We start from the raw sequence: 22,401 nt of genomic DNA on the forward strand, positions 1-22,401 counted from the left end.
CACTTGTCAGTGTGGATTCTGCATGTTGCCTACATGGATTTCCTCCTGGTGCTCCGGTTTCCTCCCAGACTTCAGCCTGGCATCGATGACTAAGTGCTGAGAAGTGCCCTGAATCCTCTCAGCAAACATACCTTCCATTCCCAGTCCGGGTTAGGTTGATTGGCCGTGCTAAGAAATTGCCCCTTAGTGTCCAGGGTAGCAGAGGTTAGAGGGATTAGTGGGTATAATATGTAGGGATATGGGGGTAGGGCCTGGGTGGGATTGTGTTCGGTGCAGACTCGATGGGCCGAAGGGCCTCTTTCTGCACTGTATGGTTCTATGATCTATGATTCCCAGAGCTTTTGTACCATTGGGACCATGCCTGAAATTAGGGAGAGCCGCCCCTAGTTTCAAAGCATGATTAAGGCTAAATATTTGTATACACTCTCCCTTATGGAGGCGTACAATGAACATAGCTGTCTCTGGTATATCTACATAATGTGCAGATGAAATTATAAAAGACACTGAACATAATGGGCTGAAATTATTGCTTCACTTTTAGGTTATGGAAAGAATCATGTTAATATTGTTTTTCCTACTGGCAGCAGAGTGGAATTTATAATCAAAGTAATTCTGCTAGCAATCATCTTGGTTTTGGCAGCAATACTCAGTATAAACAAACCCGTACTCATGGCATTGTGTGGGGGAACACCCACTGAGAGGGATGTGGTGTGTTGCTGTTCCCCCAGGGTTTTCTCTGACCATCATTCTGTTCCCAGCTCCCCTTCCTCCACATAGGCACATTAGGAACAGGAGGAGGTCAGGCCCTCAGGCATACAAACAGCAGGATTGTGCCAGCAATCCCCCTCCCAACATTCTGCACAAGAATGGGCATGGAGGGTGTATGCCACCTCGGGAGGGATTTTCTCTAACCCAGTGCTGTCTGGAAGCACAACCCTGCTCACGGGTGTGCAAACAAGCAGTTGTTTCCACTGGCAGGTGAAACTAGAACTGGGGGGCATGGCCTCAGAATAAGGGGAAGCAGATTTAAGACTAAGTAGAGAAGGAAATTCTTCACTCAAAGGGTTGTGAGTCTGTGGAATTCCCTGCCCAGTGAAGCAGCTGAGACTACCTCGTTGAACATTTTTAAGGCAAGGATAGATAAATTTTTGAACAGTAAAGGAATTAAGGGTTATTATGGTGAACGGTCGGGTAAATGGAGCTGAGTCCACGAAAAGATCAGCCATGATCTTATTGAATCGCTGAGCAGGCTCGAGGGGCAGAATGGCCTACTCCTGCTCCTAGTTCTTATGTTTTAATGTACCACAGGTGAGGTAAAAACAGTGCTCATTTATCAGGTGAGGAAGGAGCAGCGCTCCAAAAGCTCTTGATTCCAAATAAACCTGTTGGATTTTAAAAATCTAACTTGCCAAACCTACTCACTGTACTGGGGGAATGCCGCACAGTCAGGTTGTACCTCTGGGATGAAACATTAAACTGAGGCTCAGTCTCCCTTCTCAGGTGAATCTTAAAAAGAAACCCATGAAACGACTTCACAGAAAAGCTCAGAAAGTCTCCCTAATCGCTGGCCAATACTTAATCCTCAACCAACTCCTAAATGCAAATGTCCCCGTGGTAATTCTTTTCCTTCTCTCATTCCTGTCAATTGGATCTTGCTGTGGCCAAGAACAAAACAGCAACTGCAATTTGATTCAGTTTGATTTATTATTGTCATATGTATTGGGATACAGTATTGATTTCTATCTGCTATATAGACAAAACATGCCGTTCACAGAGTACCAAAGGGGAGGGTGCACAGAATAGCATTGCAGTTACTCAGACAGGGTGCAGAGAAGGATCAACTTATATAAGGTCTATTCTAAAGTCGGATGGCAGGAGGGAAAAAGCTATTCTTGAGTGGGTTGGTACTTGACCTCAGACTTTTGTGTCTTTTTCCCGAGAATGTCGGCAGCTTTTCGGTGGCAGTGGACGTGTAGGAGTACTTCAAAGGTACTTAATTAGTTTTAGAGCGCATTGGGACAGCCTGAGGCGCTGAAAGGCGCTATATAAATGCAAGTCTTTGGGATGCATTGAATTTAGCCGCTTGTACAAATAAGCATTCTGGAAAAAAAAGCCTTTTCCATTATTATTTTTGCCCAATGTTGCCTATCCGTCTTCTTACGCACCAGCCAGAATAAAATAAAGACAGCACGATGAATTAGAGTTTTCAGACTCAGGGGACAGCGGGCTGCAGTGACACCGAGAGAGAATTGGGACTGCCTGGTTTTCCCCCCCCAAGTCTGTGGGTCGTCACTACTCTGTTGAATCCTATGAGACAGCGCCGCATGTGGTGGCACCAGTGGAGAGTACTTAGTGAACTGTCCCCACATCCACCAAGCACCTTGTCAAGCTCCTGTCACAAGCTCTCTGATCTGTACCTGGGCTGCAGACACAAAGGGACAAATAGCCTCTGCTGGTGCACAAGGGTTAAGGGATGCAGCCTTTAACCCAGCGTCTCTGGCTCTGAAGCATGTCTCACACATCAGCAGCAGCAGCGAGGCTGGAGAGAGGAACACTGCACTCTGGTGAAGCCAGCTTGTTCTAACACGGGTAAGTGCTCTCTCTCTCTCTCAACCATTTAACACTGTCCCTTCTCCCCTCCGTTAATTTACTCCCGTTTTTAATTCTGAGATAGGAGGTGTATTACACTTTCATCCTCCACCCCCCCCCCACCCCCCATCTTCATGTAACAAGTCTTTACACTTGAGTGTACAAACATTCCATTCTACATTCTCAAAAAAGGCTTTTAACAAATGTAATTCAGATTTTTGTTTTTTAAAAAACGCGTGCTTCGATGGGTCAGCCATAAATTCGTTTGGATGCACTAGGAATGTGTCTCTTTGCGACTGAGGTTTGTTATCACAGCTGCACTGGCGTTGATCATGTGTAGATTTGTATAGGTGTTAAATTTACCAAGCGGTTTACAAGTCAGGTGCCTTTTGCTAAACAGGCTTCGGGGGGAGTTGAGTTGCATTCGGTGCTGCCGCAGACACTGTGCTGTCCCCACTTGCTACGAGTTTGGGGAGGGGGTACTGAAGAACATCAGAAACAAGTGGACGGGGCGGGGGTGGTGGTGGTAATGGCAGAGAGGTTGGCTGTTCAGAGGTGAAACCAGGAGACAGTTCCTCAAACAAAAGGTAACACTGTTCCCCAAATTGGAAGGGGTGGGGGGCGGGAGGTAACTGATTCTGATTCATAGTTTTTTTTGCCAAAGGTTACAAGGCGCCTGACTTGTAAATCGCTTGGTAAATTTAACACCTATACAAATCGACACATGATCAATGCCAGTGCAGCTATGATGACAAGCCCCAGTCGCAAAGAAATGGTTAGCATTGCTGCCTCACAGCTCCAGGGACCCGGGTTCAATTCTGCCACTGTCTGTGTGGAGTTTGCACTTTCTCCCCGTGTCTGCGTGGGTTTCCTCTGGGTGCTCCGATTTCCTCCCACAGTCCAAACACGTGCAGGTTAGGTGGATTGGCCATGCTAAATTGCCCCTTAGTGTCAGAGGGATTAGCAAGGTAACTGTATGGGAATAGGGCCTGGGTGGGATTGTGGTTGGTACAGACTCAATTAGCCGAATGGCCTTCTTATGTACTGTAGAGATTCAATGATTCCAAGAACCAACTTTAAGGGTTATGGAACCAAGACGGTAGATAGGGTTAAGTCACAGATCTAGTAAAAGGAGGGTAGGGGCTGAATGCGCCACCTCTGATTCAAGCATGGAATTGTAAAAACTCTCCTATCTTGCCTCCTCTTCAGCTTTGCCATGTTGAAGATGTGGCCGGAGACAAACATCTCGGCATCGTTCAACTATTCGGCGCCCTGGAACCTGGCAGTGTGGGAGGGGAACAGCAGTGCGTGGCTAGCTCCCCAGGATGTGGTGGTGGGAGTGCTGCTCACTGCCATTGATCTGGTCACCTTCTTGGGCAACACGATAGTCTTCATCTGTCCAGCAGTGGAGAAGAGACTCCGGACAGTCACTTACATGTTTATCATGTCACTCGCCATGGCAGACTTATTGCTTGCTTGTCTTGTTATGCCCTTCAGGTAGGAGTTTGTATATTATTTTTCTTTTGAAAAGCTACAATATGTTATTGAGGAAATCTCCATTTCAATTTAACTCTGTCAAGTCCAGTTTAATCCTGTGAAGCTTTGGTTATGCATTTCTCTACCTTTTAAACCTGCCACCTGCCTGTCTTATTGTTTCCTTTCTCTGGCCCAGTGTCAATTATTGTGTCTAATTGCACCAGCTTTTGAGGGGACAGCCTCTTCGTCAGGTGAATGGAGAGTTCTGGCCTCAGACAGAGCATATAAAGCACAGACAGTTTAGAGATTACTGATTAAAATGCGAATCCTTACACCTAACCTGCTGTTCAAGACCTGAAGTGGCTGACAATGTGAGTGGTAGGAGCACTGATCACAGTTTAAAGAGATGTGTATTGTCTCCAGACAGTACAGTAAGTGAGGTTTTGCAAACCCAGGCAAGTCACGGGGGTTACAGATAGTGCGACATGAACCCAAGATCCCTGTTGAGACCGTCCTCATGTGTGCGGAACTTGGCTATCAGTCTCTGCTCAGCGACTCTGCGCTGTCGTGTGTCGTGAAGGCCGCCTTGGAGAATGCTTACCCGAAGGTCAGAGGCTGAATGCCCGTGACCACTGAAGTGTTCGCCAACAGGAAGGGAACAGACTGTTCCCTTCCTGTTGGCGAACACTTCAGTGGTCACGGGCATTCAGCCTCTGACCTTCGGGTAAGCATTCTCCAAGGCGGCCTTCACGACACACGACAGCGCAGAGTCGCTGAGCAGAGACTGATAGCCAAGTTCCGCACACATGAGGACGGTCTCAACAGGGATCTTGGGTTCATGTCGCACTATCTGTAACCCCCGTGACTTGCCTGGGTTTGCAAAACCTCACTTACTGTACTGTCTGGAGACAATACACATCTCTTTAAACTGTGATCAGTGCTCCTACCACTCACATTGTCAGCCACTTCAGGTCTTGAACAGCAGGTTAGGTGTAAGGATTCGCATTTTAATCAGTAATCTCTAAACTGTCTGTGCTTTATATGCTCTGTCTGAGGCCAGAACTCTCCATTCACCTGACGAAGAGGCTGTCCCCTCGAAAGCTAGTGAGAATATTATCAAATAAATAGGTTGGACTAAAACCTGGTGTTGTCAGACTTTTTACTGTGTTTACGCCAGTCCAACGCCGGCATACCCACATCATGTCTAATTGCACTGCCAGGAAGCACCTTTGGGGACGTTTTCCTTCACCACAGGTGCTATATAAATGCAAGTTGTTGTTGTTGTAATGACATTTATTCTCCTTGGTGTGGCCATTCTCCCTGTGTCTGTGTGGGTTTCCTCCGGGTGCTCCGGTTTCCTCCCACAGTCTGAAAGATATGCTGGTTAGGTGCATTGGCCATGCTAAATCCTCTTTCAGTTCATTATTTATTTATTTATTTATTAATAGTCACAAGTAAGGCTTACATTAACACTGCAATGAAGTTGCTGTTAAATTCCCTTAATCGCCACATTCTGGCACCCGTTCGGGTCAATGCACCTAACCAGAATGTCTTTCAGACTGTGGGAGGAAACTGGAGCATCCTGTGGAAACCCATGCAGACACAAAGAGAACATGCAAACTCCACTCAGACAGTGGCCCAAATTGGGAATCAAACACAGATCCCTGGCTATGTGAGGCAGCAGTGCTAACCACTATGCCACCATGCTGCCCCAACAGGTGCTGGAATGTGGCAACCAGGGGATTTTCACAGTGACTTCATTGCAGTGTTAAGCCTACTAGTCACACTGATAAATAAACTTGAACTTAAACCGTTAAATCAGAAATGTCCATGAAAGGATATATACCTGGGGCAACACCAAAGTGGCCATTATCAGCATCCATGCTCCCGGGAGAATCATATCGCGTTGTGGGGCACATACTTTCCCAACCAATCCAAATAATGTCAGCAGATGGCAGGTGGGGTTTGTCCTCTCTAAACATGCAGAGCGTCTCTGACTCTCATGACAACTGGTAGTGTGAGGAATGCCAGCCCCAGGGTGTTCACTGAGAAGCTTTTGGAGTCCTGAGAAAACCATTCTGCTTCCTGTCTCACTTTGGTGACGCCTTGCTTTATTCCCCAGAGAATACAAATCCAGTGGTACCTCTGCATTTCTTGCTCTTTATTGTCACAATTGAGAGTGGTGTCGGAATGCAGAATGCCCATGATCTCCAACCTTCAAGGATGAGGGAGGCAAAGAGGGGGGTAGCTGCTGTCAGTGAGACACTGCTCCCAGGCATCAGCAGCTACCATTACTGCCATCTTTTATTGAGTTCAAATGCAAGCGTTGTCAAAACGTCGAGAGTGTAATGATGACTTGCCCTTCAGTGTTAAAGCAGGAAGTGTGGTCCTGCGATGGTGTGTGAAGGCTGCATGCAATGGTATGTGAGTGCGTAAAGTGCAATGTTTTTTACATGAAGGGTCACCCTATTCTGGCCTGCCATGGTTTGTACTGATTCGTAAGGCCGCGCCTCTCACTCTATCTCGAGGCTTGTGTGACATGCTTGTGTGCCCATTGCCAAATCATTTGCAACCAGAAGGCTGCCCGATGAAAACATGGGACTAACCAAATGTGGCAGGAGGTTTAGGTGGCGATGTGAGGAAACATGTTTTTATCCAGAGGGTGGTGACAGTCTGGAATGCGCTGCCTGGGAGGGTGGTGGAGGCGGGTCACCTCACATCCTTTAAAAAGTACCTGGATGAGCACTTGGCACATCATAATATTCAGGGCCATGGGCCAAGCACTGGCAGATGGGATTAGGTGGGAGTTCAGATGTTCTAATGTGTTGGTGTGGACTCGATGGGCCGAAGGACATCTTCTGCATTGTATGGTTCTATGATTCTGTTACTCTTGCTGCTCCTTGACAGGCTTTGCAACTGTGTAAAGCAGGTAGAGCTCTGGCTGTAAGAAGTCTGACAACACCAGGTTTAAGTCCAACCGATTTATTTGATAGTAAACTCACAAGCTTTCGAGGTTTACCTCTTCGTCAGGTGAATGGAGAGTTCACCTGACGAAGGGAGAAACCTCGAAAGCTTGTGAGTTTACTATCAAATAAATCGGTTGGACTTAAACCTGGTGTTGTCAGACTTTTTACTGTGTTTACCCCAGTCCAACGCCGGCATCTCCACATCAGAGCTCTGGCTGCACAGAAGACAGGCCACGAATTAATTGTGACAAGGCTCTCAGGAGCCTTGGTGAGTTCCACCTACAAGGTGTACAGCAGCAACTCACCAAGGCCTCTTAGACAACACCTTCCAAATCCATGACCACTACCATCCTGAAGGACAAAGGCAGCAGCTTCATAGGAGCACCACCACCTGGAAATCCCTCCCCAAGCCATGGGCCATCCTGATTTGGAAATATATCACCATTCCTTCCCTGTCGCTGGGTCAAGATTCTGGAACTCCCTCCCTAACAGCACTGTGGGTGTACCTACACCTCAGTGACTGCAACAGTTCAAGAAGTCAGCCAACTACCACCTGCTCAAGGGCAATTAGGAATGGGCAATAAATGCTGGCCCAGTTAGTAATGCCTACACCCCAAGAATAAATGTTGCTCCATAAACCAAAGGACAGAGGACCAGATCAAATGTAGATCTACAACAGCAGGGCCCATTGCAGCTCTCCAAACTCCTCCATCTGCTCTCTTACCTTCTCCAACCAAAAAAGATTCAGAGATGGTTTTCATATATTTTGCACTGGGACAATCAGTGAGCAGCCAATACTGAGAAAACAATGTGCATCATACTGATACTCATCTGGAAGAGTCTTTCTCTGGGGCTTCTAGTTGTTTTTCCTACATTAATGGGTGGCACAGCGGTTAGTACTGCTGCCTCACAGTGCCAGCGACCCAGAACCAAAAGAGAAAGTGCAAGAAAATCTCAGCAGGTCAGGCAGCATCTGTAAGGGGAGAAAAGAGTTTTGAGTCCAGTTGACTCTTCATCAAAAACAGGGACCTAGGTTCAAATCCAGCCTCGGGTCCATAGAATCCCTACAGTGCAGAAGGAGGCCATTCAGCCCATCAAGTCTGCACAGATCACAATTCTATTCCCAAAATTCCATATATTTATCCTGCTAATCCCCTGACACTAGGCTCAATTTTAGCATGGTCAATCCACCTAACCAGCACATCTTTGGAGTGTAGGAGGAAACCAGAGTACTTGGAGGAAACCCACGCAGATATGGGGAGAATGTGCAAACTCCACACAGTGACCCGAGGCCGGAATTGAACCGGGTCTTTGGTGCTGTGAGGCAGCAGCACTAACCACTGTGCCACCGTGCCGCCCCCTTACTGTCTGTTTGGAGTTTGCACATTCTCCCTGTGTCTGACTGGGTTTCCTCTGGGTGCTCCGTTCCTCCCACACTCCAAAGAAGTGCGGGCTAGGTTGATTGGCCATGCTAAATTGACCCTCCTGTCGGGGAATTAGCAGGATAAATATGTGGGGTTAGGGGAATAGGGCCTGGGAGGGATTGTGGTCTGTGCAGAAGTGGTGGGCCGAATGGCCTCTTTCTGCACTGTAGGGATTCTGTGATTAATGGACATTAAGGTGGAGTTCTCCTACATTATACCTAAACCTCTACTTTAGCCAATTCTATGGAGCTGAATCAGCAAACAACTGCCACAAAATATTTCAGCACCCTTTATCCAAAGGATATGGATAGTTCTCTTCATCCCAAGGGCACATGAACTCCCTCGAAGAGTTCCTTATCCTCTTTGTTGACTATCTACCACTGAACCATTTTAATTTTTGAGCCTCTGTTGAAATTGCTGGATGAATAAAGTCCAGGGTCCACAAGTTCACTATCTCCCATCGCATGATACGATAACAGAGTTGTTGACTGATCATAGCAATCAGTCCGTTAATTAGCCTACAATATCATCCCGTATTGCATCAGTGAGAATTCTTCCTTGGGATTACTGTTATGTCCGCAGTGAGTTGCTGGCCCAGCTCTTCAAACGTTAGGGACAGGAAATCCGATGGTCCCTTCATGGAGCAGAGCTAACCGAGTGAAGTTACTGGGGGTGTGGTTTGATGATCCTGAAGGAGAGTACTGGGGAGTTATTCATGGGGCAGGTTATCTGTGGAGTCAGAGGGGATTAATGAAGGACCTTTAAGGACTGCTTGTTAGGGTGTTCTACGTACAGTATCATTTGAGTGCAATGCCCATTCAATCCTAGAAAATTGTATTGGGGTCCTGGTTAATTGATAGGACACTGGTTTGCAATGTATATTGAGGCTGTCTACACCTGGTGTAAATCACAACCCCTCTACTTGTTAGTCGGCTTATATTAACACTGCAATTATGTTACTGCGGCCACACTCTTGGCACCTGTTTGGGGACACTGAGGGATAATTTAGCATGGCCAGTGCACTAACTAGCACGTCTTTCAGACTGTGGGAGAAAACCAGAGCACCCGGAGGAAACATACGCAGATACAGGGGAGAACATGCAAACTCTACACAGACACTGACCTAAGCTGGGAATCAAACCCAGGACCCTGACGCTGTGAAGCAGCAGTGCCAAACACCATGGCCCTCTCGCTACACAAACACAATCCTCTTCCGTATTGCAGCCCTTCCTGCAAAGCCTAAGAATGTTGGCATTTAATAAAATAAGTATAAAAGTAGAGAAGTGTTCTTGTAATTGTATAGAGAGTTGGTGAGACCCCATCTGAAGTACCGTGTCCAGTCCAGTTTTGGCCTCCTGGTTGCATTGGAGTCAGTTCAGTGGAGGCTCACCAGATTGATTCCGGGGATGAAAGGGTTGGTGTACAAGGAGAGATTAAACAGTTTGGACTTATACTCACTGGAGTTTAGAAGGATGAGATTGGACCCGATCAAGGTATATAACACTTTAAAAGGGATTGATAAAGTAAACGTAGACCAAATGTTTCCTGTTATGGGTCAATCTAGAATAAGAGGTCACAGGTGTAGGTTGAGAGGCAGTAGATTTAAAACTGAAATGAGGAGGAACTACTTCTCGCAGAGGGTGGTGTATTTGTGGAACTTGCCGCCCCATAGCGCGGTGGAGCCTGAATCATCACATCATAGAATTACTACAGTGCAGAAGGAGGCCATTTGGCCCATCAAACTTGCACCGACAACAATCTCACCGAAGCCTTATCTCCGTAACCCCACATACTTAGCCATGATTTGAGGGCTTGCAGGGCTAATGTGCCTACTTCCGCTCCTAATTCCTATGTTCCTATATTCCTTCATTGGTCAATGTTGATTGTGGGTCCTTGCTAAGGACAGTTTGATTTCTGCATTTCCCTGTTGTACAACATTACTTCATTGGCTCCAGCACTTTGATATCTCAAGAACTTGAACAAGGGAGAAGGAGTAGGCCATTCAGCCCATCGAATACTGCTCCACCATTTAATATGATTGTGGCTGAACATCCACTTCAAGCCTTTTTCCCACACTATCTCACATCCTTTATGTCATTGGCATTTAGAAATCTGTCAATCTCTAAACATACTAAATATCTGAGCATCCACAGCTCTCTGAGGTAGAGAATTCCAAAGACTCACACCCCTCTGAGTAAAAAAAAATCTCTCCACATCTCAGTCCTAAGCAGCTACCCCTTATTTTGAAATTGTGCCCTCTGGTTCTAGATTCCCCAACCAGGAGAAACATCCCACCTGCATCTATCCTGTCCTACCTTGTTTAAGTATTTTGTATGTTGCAATGAGATCACTTCTTGTTCTTCAAAATTTTGCAGATTACAGGCCCAGTTAGTCACATAAATAGGCCTGAGCCAGTTGTTCACTGCAAACCTGATACTGCAGTGCAATCCAACCCAGCAAACATATTCTACAGGATAATGGCTACCTTGATAGATGATTACTCATTGTATGTAATTCAAACTTATGAATGTGCCCAAGGCCACCATCATGGGCCCAGTCTACCTTGGATTACATTGGAAGGCTAATGTGTCTCAAAAGACTAAACTAGCTGTTTTACACTGTTGCCATACAGTAATAAGTGTTATTCTCCACTCACAGGATGCTGCCCGCAAGCCAAAAAGATGTTGTGCCTGTCACACAAATGAGTCATGTAGTATATGACTTTCAGTGTTGATGTAACACAGTACATCAAGGCGGCACGGTAGCACAGTGGTTAGCACTGCTGCTTCACAGCTCCAGGGTCCTGGGTTCGATTCCCGGCTTGGGTCACTGTCTGTGTGGAGTTAGCACATTCTCCTCATGTCTGCGTGGGTTTCCTCCAGGTACTCCAGTTTCCTCCCACAGTCCAAAGATATGCGGGTTAGGTTGATTGGCCATGCTAAGAAATTGCCCCTTAGTGTCCAGGGATGTGTAGGTTAGAGGGATTAGTGGGTAAAATATGTAGGGATATGAGGGTAGGGCCTGGGTGGGATTGTGTTCAATGCAGACTCGATGGGCCGAAGGGCCTCTTTCTGCACTGTAGGATTCTATGATTCTAACACAAGATGTGTCCCAAAACTTGTGTCCCAATGACTGGCGGCACAGTGGCACAGTGATTAGCACTGCTGCCTCACGATTCTAAGGACCTGGATTCATTCCCGGCGTGGATCTCTGTCTGTATAGCGTTTGTACATTTTCCCTGTGTCTGCATGGGTTTCCTCCAGGTGCTGCAGTTTCCTCCCACAGTCCAAAGATGTGCAGGTTAGGTTGACTGGCCATGCTAAATTGTCTGTTAGTGTCCTGGGCTGTGTGGGTTAGAGGGATTAGTAGGGTAGATGTGCAGGTAGTCTCAACTTGTACCTGTGACCTCTTATTCTAGATTGTTAGGATAAAGCCTTAGTTGGATATTTGTCGGTATAGACTCGATGGGCCGAGTGGCTTCCTTCTGTGATGTAAGCTTTCTATGGTTCTATAGTGGATCGTATCAAGCAACATGTCCCTTAGGCTGTTTGCAACAGGCAGAGAGTACCTACTGGATCCAAACAGCCCATGCTTGTAAAACATAGGCTGGGACAGGAGAGAAGGCTGAGGTCACCCTATTATAAAAGGATATTATTAAACTAGGAAGAGTGCAGAAAAGATTTACTAGGATGCTACTGGGTCTTGATGGTTTGAGTTTCAGGAGAGGCTGGATAGACTGGGGCTTTTTTCTCTGGAGCATAGAAGGCTGACGGATGATCTTATAGAGGTCTATAAAATAATGAGGGGCACAGATCAGCTAGACAGTCAATATCTTTTCCCAAAGGTAGGGGAGTCTAAAACTAGAAGGCATAGGTTTAAGGTGAGAGGAGAGAGATACAAAAGTATCCAGAGGGGCAATTTTTTCACACTGAGAGCAGTGAGTGTCTGGAACAAGCTGCCAGAGGTAGTAGTAGAGGCAGGTACAATTGTGTCTTCAAAAAAGTATTTAGATAGTTACATGGGTAAGATGGGTATAGAGGGATATGGGCCAAATGTGGGCAATTGGGACTAGCTTTGAGATTTTAAAAAAGGGTAGCATGGACAAGTTGGGCTGAAGGGTCTGTTTGCATGCTGTAAACCTCTATGACTCTATGACAGCACAGAAGTTAAAGAGAGCAAATTAAATAGTAAAGGCAATATCAGTAATCATAGTACTAGACAGGTCAGGGAAAAGCACAGCAGAGAGCATGGGAAGTCCAGATTAAACTGCATTTATTTCAATGCAAGAGACCTGACAGCAAGGCAGATGAACTCAGGGTATGGATGGGTACATGGGACTAGGATATTATAGCAATTACTGAAACATGGCTAAGGAAGCGACAGGACTGCAAGCTCAATGTTCCAGGGTACAGATGCTATAGGAAACATAGTAAGAAGTCTGACAACACCAGGTTTAAGTCCAACCGATTTATTTGATAGTAAACTCACAAGCTTGCGGGGTTTGCCCCTTCATCACATGAATGGAGAGTTCTGGCCTCAGTCAGAGCGTATAACAGCACAGACAATTTACAGATTACTGATTAGAATGCGAGTCTTTACACCTAACCTGCTATTCAAGTCTTAAAGAGGCCGACAATGTGAGTGGAAGGAGCGTTAAGCCCAGGTTAAAGAGATGTGTATTGTCTCCAGACAGTACTGTAAGTGAGGTTTAACAAACCCAGGCAAGTCATGAGAGTTACAGATAGTGCGACATGAACCCAAAATCCCGGTTGAGGCTGTCCTCATGTGTGCAGAACTTGGCTATCAGTCTCTGCTCAGCGACTCTGCACTGCCATGTGTCGTGAAGGCTGCCGTGGAGAATGCTTACCCAAAGGTCAGAGGCCAATTGCCCGTGACCACTGAAGTGTTCGCCAACAGGAAGGGAACAGTCTTGCCTGGTGATTGTTGAACGATGTTCATTCATCCGTTGTTGTAGCGTCTGCATGGTCTCCCCAATGTACCATGCTTCGGGACATCCTTTCCTGCAGCGTATCAGGTAGACAATGTTGGCTGAGTTGTAAGAGTGTGTACCGTGTACCTGGTGGATGGTATTCTCACGTGTGATGACGGTATCCACGTTGATGATCCGGCATGTCTTGCAAAGGTTGCTGTGGCAGGGTTGTGTGGTGTTGTGGTCACTGTTCTCCTGAAGGCTGGGTAGTTTGCTGTGAACAATGGTCTGTTTGAGGTTGTGTGGTTGTCTGAAGGCAAGAAGTGCGGGTGTGGGGATGGCCCTGCCGAGATGTTTGTCTTCATCAATGATATGTTGAAGACTCCGGAGAAGATGTCGTAGCTTCTCAGCTCCGGGGAAGTAGTGGATGACGAAGGGTACTCTGTCCACCGTGTGGAAATCGGGAGGGCAAAAAGGGGACACGAACTTGCTTTGGCAGATAAGGCAAAGGGGAATCCAAAGAGCTTCTACAAATACATTTATTAATAATATGATATGATAGCCCTCAACTCTACTTTCCCGCCTTATCCCCACAACCCTCGATTCCCCTACTGATTAAAAATCTGACTATCTCAACTTTGATCATGCTTAACAACCCAGCCTCTCTGGTCCTCCATGGTAAAGAACTTCACACGTTTACTACTGCCTAAGAAAAGAAATTCATCTTCATCTCTGTCTTAAATGGGTGATCCCTTACTCTGAGATTATGCCCTCTGGTACGAGACTCTTCCACAAGGGGAAACAACCTCTCAGCATCTACCCTGTCAACCCCCCCGGGGAATCATAGATATCTCAATAAGGTCATCTCTCATTCTTCTAAACTCCAGTGAGCACATGCCCAACCACTCAACTTCTCCTAATAGGAAAATCCCTCCATACCCACCGGGATCAACCGAGTGAACCCTTTCCGTATTGCTTTGAATGCCAAGCTTTTTATTAGTATGGACTGATTTTGATTAATTTGCAGAAACTGAGGCACAACAATACTTAATTAGGACAACCTTATCAGAGCAACATGGCCGACAATTTGAAAAAGTATCAAAAATAGTTGGAATACACAGCGGAAAGCTCACTCAGCTGAACTGTACATGAGTCGCAAAAAACAAGTATACAGGAAATAAGGAAAGCAAATGGAATTTGGCATTTCTTGCCGAGAAAATAGAATATAAAAGTAGGGAAGTGTTGCTGCAACTTTACAAGCATTAATGAGAATGCACCTGGTCTCCTTACTTGAGGAAGGATGCAGTTGCATTGGAGGCAGTTTAGATGAGGGGTTTGAGAGATTGAACAGTTAAGGCCTATACTCTCTCACGTTTAGAAGAATGGGAGATCTAATTGAGTTACATAAGATGAACCTGTGGAATTCACTGCCGCAGACTGAGGTGGATGCCGGGACATTGAGTATATTTAAGGAGGAATAGACAGATTTTTAATTAGTAATGGGCTGAAGGGTTATGGTGAGCAGGCAGAAAAGTGGAGTTCAGGCCGAGAGAAGAGCAGCCACAATCGTATTTAATGCCAGAGCAGGCTCAAGGAGCTAAATTTTCCTACTCCTGTTCCTAGTTCTTGTGTTCTTTGAACCTAGAACATCAATCGACCTTTTGTCTGCCTACAGCTGATAGACGTTGTCACCTAATCCCAGCATCTTTAAATTTCAGTTTCCAATCATTTTATCAAAATTACCTCAAAATTCCCTCATTTTTACATTCCATTCCCCTTGCAACATTCCATTTGCCTTCCTAATCACTTGCTATATCTGCAGATTAACTGTTGGTGATTTGTGTACCAGGACACCCATATTATCCTCAATCTGTGAACTTTTTCCCCACTCATTTAAAAGTCTTTGAAAACTCTGTATTTTCTTTTGACAACAGACTACCCCACCCCCCGCCATCCCGACCCCTTTCCCCGCCGCCTCATGTTCTTTTTGGTGTCATTGGCAAATTTAACTCCCGCGCATTTGATCCCTTCATCCAAGTTATTTTAAAGACTTCCATTAGGCCCCCTCAATCTTCCAGACAATCTAATCAAGATGTCCAATGACAAAATTGTGGAATCACCAAATTCACACCAGCAATTTGATTTGATTTATTATTGTCACATGTATTAGTATGTGGTGAAAAGTATTGTTTCTTGCGAGCCATACAGACAAAACATACCATTCATAGAGAAGGAAAGAGTGCGGAATGTAGTGTTACAGTCATAGCTAGGGTTTAGAGAAAGATCAACTTAATGTAAGGTAGGTCCATTCAAAAGTCTGATGGCAGCGGGGAAGAAGCTGTTCTTAAGTTGGTTGCTATGTGATCTCAGACTTTTGAATCTTTTTCCAATGGAAGAAGGTGGAAAAGAGGATGTCCGGGGTCCCTGATTCTGCTGGCTGCTTTTCCAAGGCAGCGAGAAGTATAGACAGAGTCAATGGATGGGAGTCTGGTTGAATGATGGACTGGGCTACATTCACAGCCGTTTGTAGCTTCTTGCAGTCTTGGCCAGAACAGAAACCATACCAAGCTGTGATATAACCAGAAAAGATGCTTTCTATGGTTCATCTGTAAAAGTTGGTGAGAGTTGTAGCCGACATGCCGAATTGCAGCTGTGGGAAAGAATCCTAATCGTGGGTTCAGTAATTCTTAACCTTACATTAGAAAGCTGTCATAATCACAAATGATGATGTTATGGAACAAGAGGTTTGTGAGAATGTGAGAAGTGGATTAAGTGGATGTAGCAGATTTGTTAATTTGGACTGTGAACACAGAACAAGGTAGTGTTAATAACAGGGAGGAAGAATTGAAGATTTGAGGTTCAGTGGCTTCATAGAATTGGCTCTGAATCATGTGCTTAATGCTGCCTCATTTAACATCTTTAATAAGTGTGAAGTCTGTTATAAATAGGAAGGAAGGCTTGGGAGGATAAACACAGCCAGTGATGGTTAAATGCTGATCGTTTCCAAACAGTGGAGGTCTCTGGAAATATCACACTGCAGACTGTGATGAGTAAAAGCTGTACAGTTTGAATATGAATTTAAGACAGTTTGGACTCTGCTTTGATGAGGGTCAGAGAGAACTTCAGTGGGATATTTGATTCGGTTAAAAGGGCTGTGACCATTGTTGGAGCAGATTATACTTTGTCTGCAGCTGGGACGTCCTGGATGTGAACCCTTTGCCCATTAATCCAAAACCCTGAAAGGGTAAGCGATTGGAAACTGACTGACTTTAATTAAAGCTGCCCCGCAGCGATAACGAACTGCTATCTGTCCTCCTCAAGCTGATGGTCAGACTAATGCGCCCCCTCTCCCCTCCTCCACCCCAAACTGGCTCTCCACCCTCACCACTGGCTCTGCCCCCCAGCTCCACAGCTCCAGCAGTAGCAGAATTGAGTAGTGGGCACCGCTGGGATTGCGAGCAGGCTATGGGTGAAGAGAACGGAACGACCCCCAGAAGGTGGGAAGAATTGGGCACCCTAGGGGCTAGAATGGGTGGGAGGGGGGGGGGGGTTTGCTGCGAGGGAAATGGGGTGGCTGGGTTATGGAGGTCAGGCAGCGAGGAACAAAGGGGGATAGCGTCTTAGGAAAAGGTGTTGTCTCCGATGTACACAAGGCAACCCCCTCACCTCCCCAACCCCAGTAATGGACCCCCCTTTCTTCCTGTGTTATCAGCAAACTTGTTTAAAAAGAAACCCTTCCACTTTGAGCCACCTGACACTGCCCAGCCTTTTGTGGCAACAAAGGCAAATTGAGAGCCGTAATTAGCCTCTGTAGGTCTTCTATAGACCTAAAGGTGTGGACAGAAAAATGCTGGGCTAACCACCCAACACCTTTTACATGCCCGCCCCCACTGGAAAGACAGGCTGCAGTGGGCCCATGAAATCCAGCCCATACTCCTCAACTGCCTTGCCCTTCATAGGATCATAGAAACCCTACAGTGCAGGGAGAAGCATCTGGCCCAACGAGTCTGCACCAACCACAATCCCACCCAGGCCCTACCCCCATATCCCTACACATTTACCCGCTAATCCCTCTAACCTACCCATCTCAGGACAATATTAACATGGCCAAGCAATCTAACCCGCACATCTTTGGACTGTGCAGAGCCCCTGGCGATGATCTTTGCGTCGTCAATGGAGACGGGAGAGGTTCCAGAGGATTGGAGGATTGCGGATGTAGTTCCTATTTTTAAGAAAGGGAACAGAGATAGCCCGGGAAATTACCGACCGGTGAGTCTGACCTCAGTGGTTGGTAAGCTGATGGAGAGGCTTCTGAGGGACAAGATTTACGAACATTTGGAGAGGTTTGACATGATCAGGAATAGTCAGCATGGATTTGTCAAGGGCAGGTCGTGCCTTACAAGCCTAGTTGAGTTCTTCGATAATGTGACTGAACACATTGACGAAGGAAGTGCCGTGGACGTAGTGTACATGGACTTCAGCAAGGCGTTTGATAAGGTCCCCCATGCAAGACTTCTTGAGAAGGTGAGAGGGCATGGGATCCAAGGGCCTTTGGCCTTGTGGATCCAGAACTGGCTTGCCTGCAGAAGGCAGAGAGTGGTTGTGGATGGGGCTTTTTCTGAATGGAGGTCAGTCACCAGCGGAGTGCCTCAAGGATCTGTTCTGGGACCCTTGTTGTTTGTCATTTTCATAAATGACCTGGATGAGGAAGTGGAGGGATGGGTAAGTAAGTTCGCTGATGACACGAAGGTCGGTGGTGTTGTGGATGATCTGGAAGGATGGCAAAAGCTGCAGCAGGACATAGATAGGATGCAGGACTGGGCGGAGAAGTGGCAGATGGACTTCAACGCGGATAAATGTGTAGTCGTCCATTTTGGCAGAACCAATGGGATGAACGAGTACACTATCAAGGGCAGAAGTCTGAGTAGTGTTGAGGAGCAGAAGGATCTTGGGGTCCGGGTCCACAGGACTCTTAAATCGGCCTCGCAGGTGGAGGAGGTGGTCAAGAAGGCGTATGGTGTACTGGCCTTCATTAATCGAGGGATTGAGTTTAGGAGTCGGGAGGTAATGCTGGAACTTTATAAGACCCTTGTCAGGCCTCATTTGGAGTACTGTGCGCAGTTCTGGTCGCCTCACTATAGGAAGGATGTAGAAGCTATTGAAAGGGTGCAGAGGAGATTTACAAGGATGTTGCCTGGACTGGGAGGCATGCCTTATGAAGTTAGGTTGAGGGAGCTGGGACTCTTTTCCCTGGAGAGACGAAGGTTGAGAGGCGACCTGATAGAAGTTTACAAAATGTTGAGAGGAATAGATAGGGTGGACTCTCAGAGGCTACTTCCCCGGTTTGAAATGGTCGCTACGAGAGGACACAGATTTAAGGTGCGGGGAGGGAGGTTCAGAAGTGATGTTAGGGGTAAGTTTTTCACTCAGAGGGTGGTGAGTGAATGGAATCGGCTGCCGTCAGTGGTGGTGGAGGCGAACTCGCTGGGGTCTTTTAAAAGACTTCTGGATGAGTATATGGGGTTTAATGAGATTGAGGGTTATAGATAGGTCTGTAGGTTGGTAGGTGATGATGTGATCGGCGCAACTTGTGGGCCGAAGGGCCTGTTTGTGCTGTAGTGTTCTATGTTCTATGTTCTATGAATCCAGACCACCCAGAAGAAACCCACGCAGACACGAGGAGAATGTGCAAACTCCACACAGACAGTGACCCAAGCCGGGAATCGAACCCAGGTCCCTGGAGCTGTGAAACAGCAATGCTAACCACTGTGCTACTGTGCCACCCTTCTATTCCACTTATAATCTATCAATCCTTACAAATTTAGCAGGACAGTGGCACAGTGGTTGGCACTGCTGCCTCACAGCACCAGGGACCCTGGTTTGATTCTGGCCTTGGGTGACTATGTGGAATTTGCACATTGCGTGGGTTTCCTCCAGGTGCTCGGGTTTCCTCCCAATGTCCAAAGATGTGCAGGTTAGGTGGATTGGCCATGAGTAAATGCACAGGTTTACAGGGATGGAGCAGGTCAGGCTTGGGTAAGTTGCTTTTTCGGTGAATCTGGGTAGACTCAATGAACTGAAAGTGCTGTAAGGATCTTATTCTATTCTACGCTAAGTTGACAGCACCTAACCACAAACTTTTGATATTGTCACATCTTCTCTGCCCTACATTATGACCTCTCGGCTGTGTTTGTTAATGTAAATTTTTTAAACAAAGAACAACACAGCACAGGAAACAGGCCCTTCTGCCCTACAAGCCCGCGCCACCCATTTAAACACTCAGTGAGTGCCTCATTCCAATCCTTCTTCTACCTACGACTTTTGTCTACGCCTCTTGGACTTCACATTGGGATCTCCACAGGTGACTTATTCTGACATTTTGTCTCGGTTGTTGAATATGAGAAAAATAATCATCTTTGTATTCCAAATCTTTTACTGCTGCACAGTTATCGAAAGGAAACATCCAGGGGGTGAAATTGGTCTTGGTGCATAGCAGTGTAATATTGTTGAGATTAAATGGCCAACTCACTTGACATTGCGCCTCACTTTCCTTAACCTCAGGTCAAACAAACGACTGCTCAAGACTAGTTTCAACTCCTCGATGCTGTTTTAAAACTTCCTTAAATATTCTTAGGGTCATTAATAATGAGGCGGCATGGTGGTTAGCACTGCTGCCTCACAGAGCCGGGTTCGATTCCTGGCTTGGTCACTTTCTGTGTGGAGCTTGCACATTCTCCCCGTGTCTGCATGTGTTTTCTCTGGGTGCTCATCCCACAGTCCAAAAGACATGTTGTTTAGGTGCATTGGCCATGCTAAATTCCCCCTCAGTGTACCCAAACAGGTGGTGGGGTGTGGCGACTAGGGGATTTTCGCAGTAACTTCATTGTAATGTTGATGTGAACTTACTTGTGACAGTAATAAATAAATAAATTTTAATAGAAACATCTCAAGACCGGGGCTGGAATTCTCCCACTTCGTCCAAGGCTGGGGTTTTCCAGCCCTGCTACAGCGAACGGAGATTTGGCTGAGCGCCAAGTTTTCTGTTCTCACGGGTAGCAAGGTGTGCGAGGCCGGAGAATTACAGTCAGGTAACAAAGAGGATGAAAAAGAAAATTGTGTAAAGTGGAGATGGGTGGTGAGATGAGAGGATGTCGTAATTGGGGCAGAAAATTGTGACAGGAGTTGTTTCTAAAGATATTCTGGGTGGGATTTTATGGCCGCGATCGCCCCAAGGTTGAAAAAGGTCAGAGGTTGCCAGAGGTCAACGGGACCTTTGCATGTTCCATGTCTCTCTCGTGCTATGATTCCTGTGTCAGGCGGGACCGGAAAATTCTACACCCTGCCTCAAAAATTAACTCCCGTAAGTTTCCAAATACACTCTAGCCCATCCTTTTATTTCTCACCAGCCAAGTCATTGTAAAACACACAAAAAAAATCATTTTAAATTGAAATGGGAAGAGAGGCAAAGACTAATTTAATTTTTGTTAAAATACAATAAAAAGGTAAAAGTTAGGGATGGACTGTGAAGAGGGAAAACTAAATATCTCTAACAACGAAAGTTTGAGTACAAAAGTGAAATGCAGCTGTAAATCTGAATAATATATATAATAATAAAGCAGAATATATCTATCAACTCTGCGGGTGTACCTACTCCAGAAGGAGTGCACTGTCTCACCACCACTTTCTGAAGGGCTATTAGGGATGGGCACTAAATGCTGACCGAGCCAGCGACGCCCACATGAAAAGAGTATTAATAATGGCTAATCCACATTAAATTGCAAGCTGCAAACACACAGGAATATGAACAGACTTTACCTGACAAGAGCAGCTGGTAACCAAGGACAAATGTTGAGTTGCTATGGTTTGAGCAGAATAAAGTGGTGCCATCATGAGATAGGGCACCATTAAACTGCAACAAGTGAGATGCATAAACCATGAGCCAGCCATGAGCTAGGCACACCTGCAAGAACTAGTCATTCAAGATGTGTATTTGAGAATGACAAAGGAAATGTGAATTTCGGATCTGAGAATTAATACAATGGACACTCATTACGAAGCCATAAGATCCCACCCGAGGTCAACAAACCTTTCCATGGTCCACCCCTTTCCCACTAGGATTCCCCTGGTGGGCGGGGCAATAAAATTCTGGCTAATGTCTAGATTTTTTAGCTGCAATCAGCTAGGTTGGATGAGTCTTAAACTAATGGAAAGATGGTGACATGAGTGGTTAGCACTGCTGCCTCATAGCACCAGTGACCTGGGTTCGATTCCTGGCTTGGGTCAGTGTGTGACGTCTGCATGTTCTTCCTGTGTTTGCGTGAGGTTCCTCTGAGTGCTCCGGTTTCCTCCCACAGTCCAAAGATGTGCAGGTTAGGTTGATTGGCCATGCTAAACTCTCCCTCACTGTACCCAAACTAGCATCGGAGTGTTGCGACTAGGGGATTTTCACAGTACGTTCATTGTGGTGTTAATGTAAGCCTACTGGTGACTAATAAATAAACTTTAGAAAGCAAAGCAGGCAACGTCCTTTGATTGACTATTGTTTTTTTCTACCAGGAGACTCCAAGAGTGGTCTAGTTGCGATTCTGATTTAACACTTTATTAATCACTAAACAAGGAGTTTGCTAGAGACAGTGGGTGGAATTCTCCAGCCACGCTGGTCTAAAAGCCGGACATTCCCACCTGTCAATTGGGTTTCACATTGTCCGCAACCCGCCCGCTAAAATTCCAGTGGCGGGTGGGATGGGAGAATTCAGGCCAGTGTTTCTGTTAAGGCTGATTCAAGTCATGGAATCTGTAGTGCAGAAGAAGGCCATTTGGGCCATCGCGTCTGTACCGACTCTCTGACAGAGCACCCTACCCAGGCTCTAACCCCGTAATCCTGCCCGTTTACCCCACTAATCCACCTACCCTACACACCTTGGGAAACTAAGGGACAATTTAGCACGGTCAATCAACCCAACCTGCACACCTTTAGAGTCTAGGAGGGAACCTGATCACCCGGAGGGAACCCACG

General features: G+C 46.2%; 1 protein-coding gene across 1 annotated transcript in view; it reads left to right on the forward strand.

Annotated features, from left to right (window-relative positions):
* The first annotated feature begins 2,524 nt into the window (after positions 1-2,524).
* Positions 2,525-22,401, forward strand: part of LOC145348990 (histamine H2 receptor-like) — a 42,628-nt gene continuing 22,751 nt past the window's right edge. Inside the window, exons 1-2 of the mRNA XM_080197170.1 lie at positions 2,525-2,589; positions 3,799-4,086. Of these exons, the coding sequence (XP_080053296.1) occupies positions 3,806-4,086 (281 nt within the window). The 5' untranslated portion in view covers positions 2,525-2,589; positions 3,799-3,805. The remainder of the gene's footprint in view (positions 2,590-3,798; positions 4,087-22,401) is intronic.

Source organism: Carcharhinus amblyrhynchos, chromosome 1, assembly GCF_965287045.1.
Source record: "Carcharhinus amblyrhynchos chromosome 1, sCarAmb.v2.hapA, whole genome shotgun sequence".
Taxonomy (NCBI): Eukaryota; Metazoa; Chordata; class Chondrichthyes; order Carcharhiniformes; family Carcharhinidae; genus Carcharhinus; species Carcharhinus amblyrhynchos.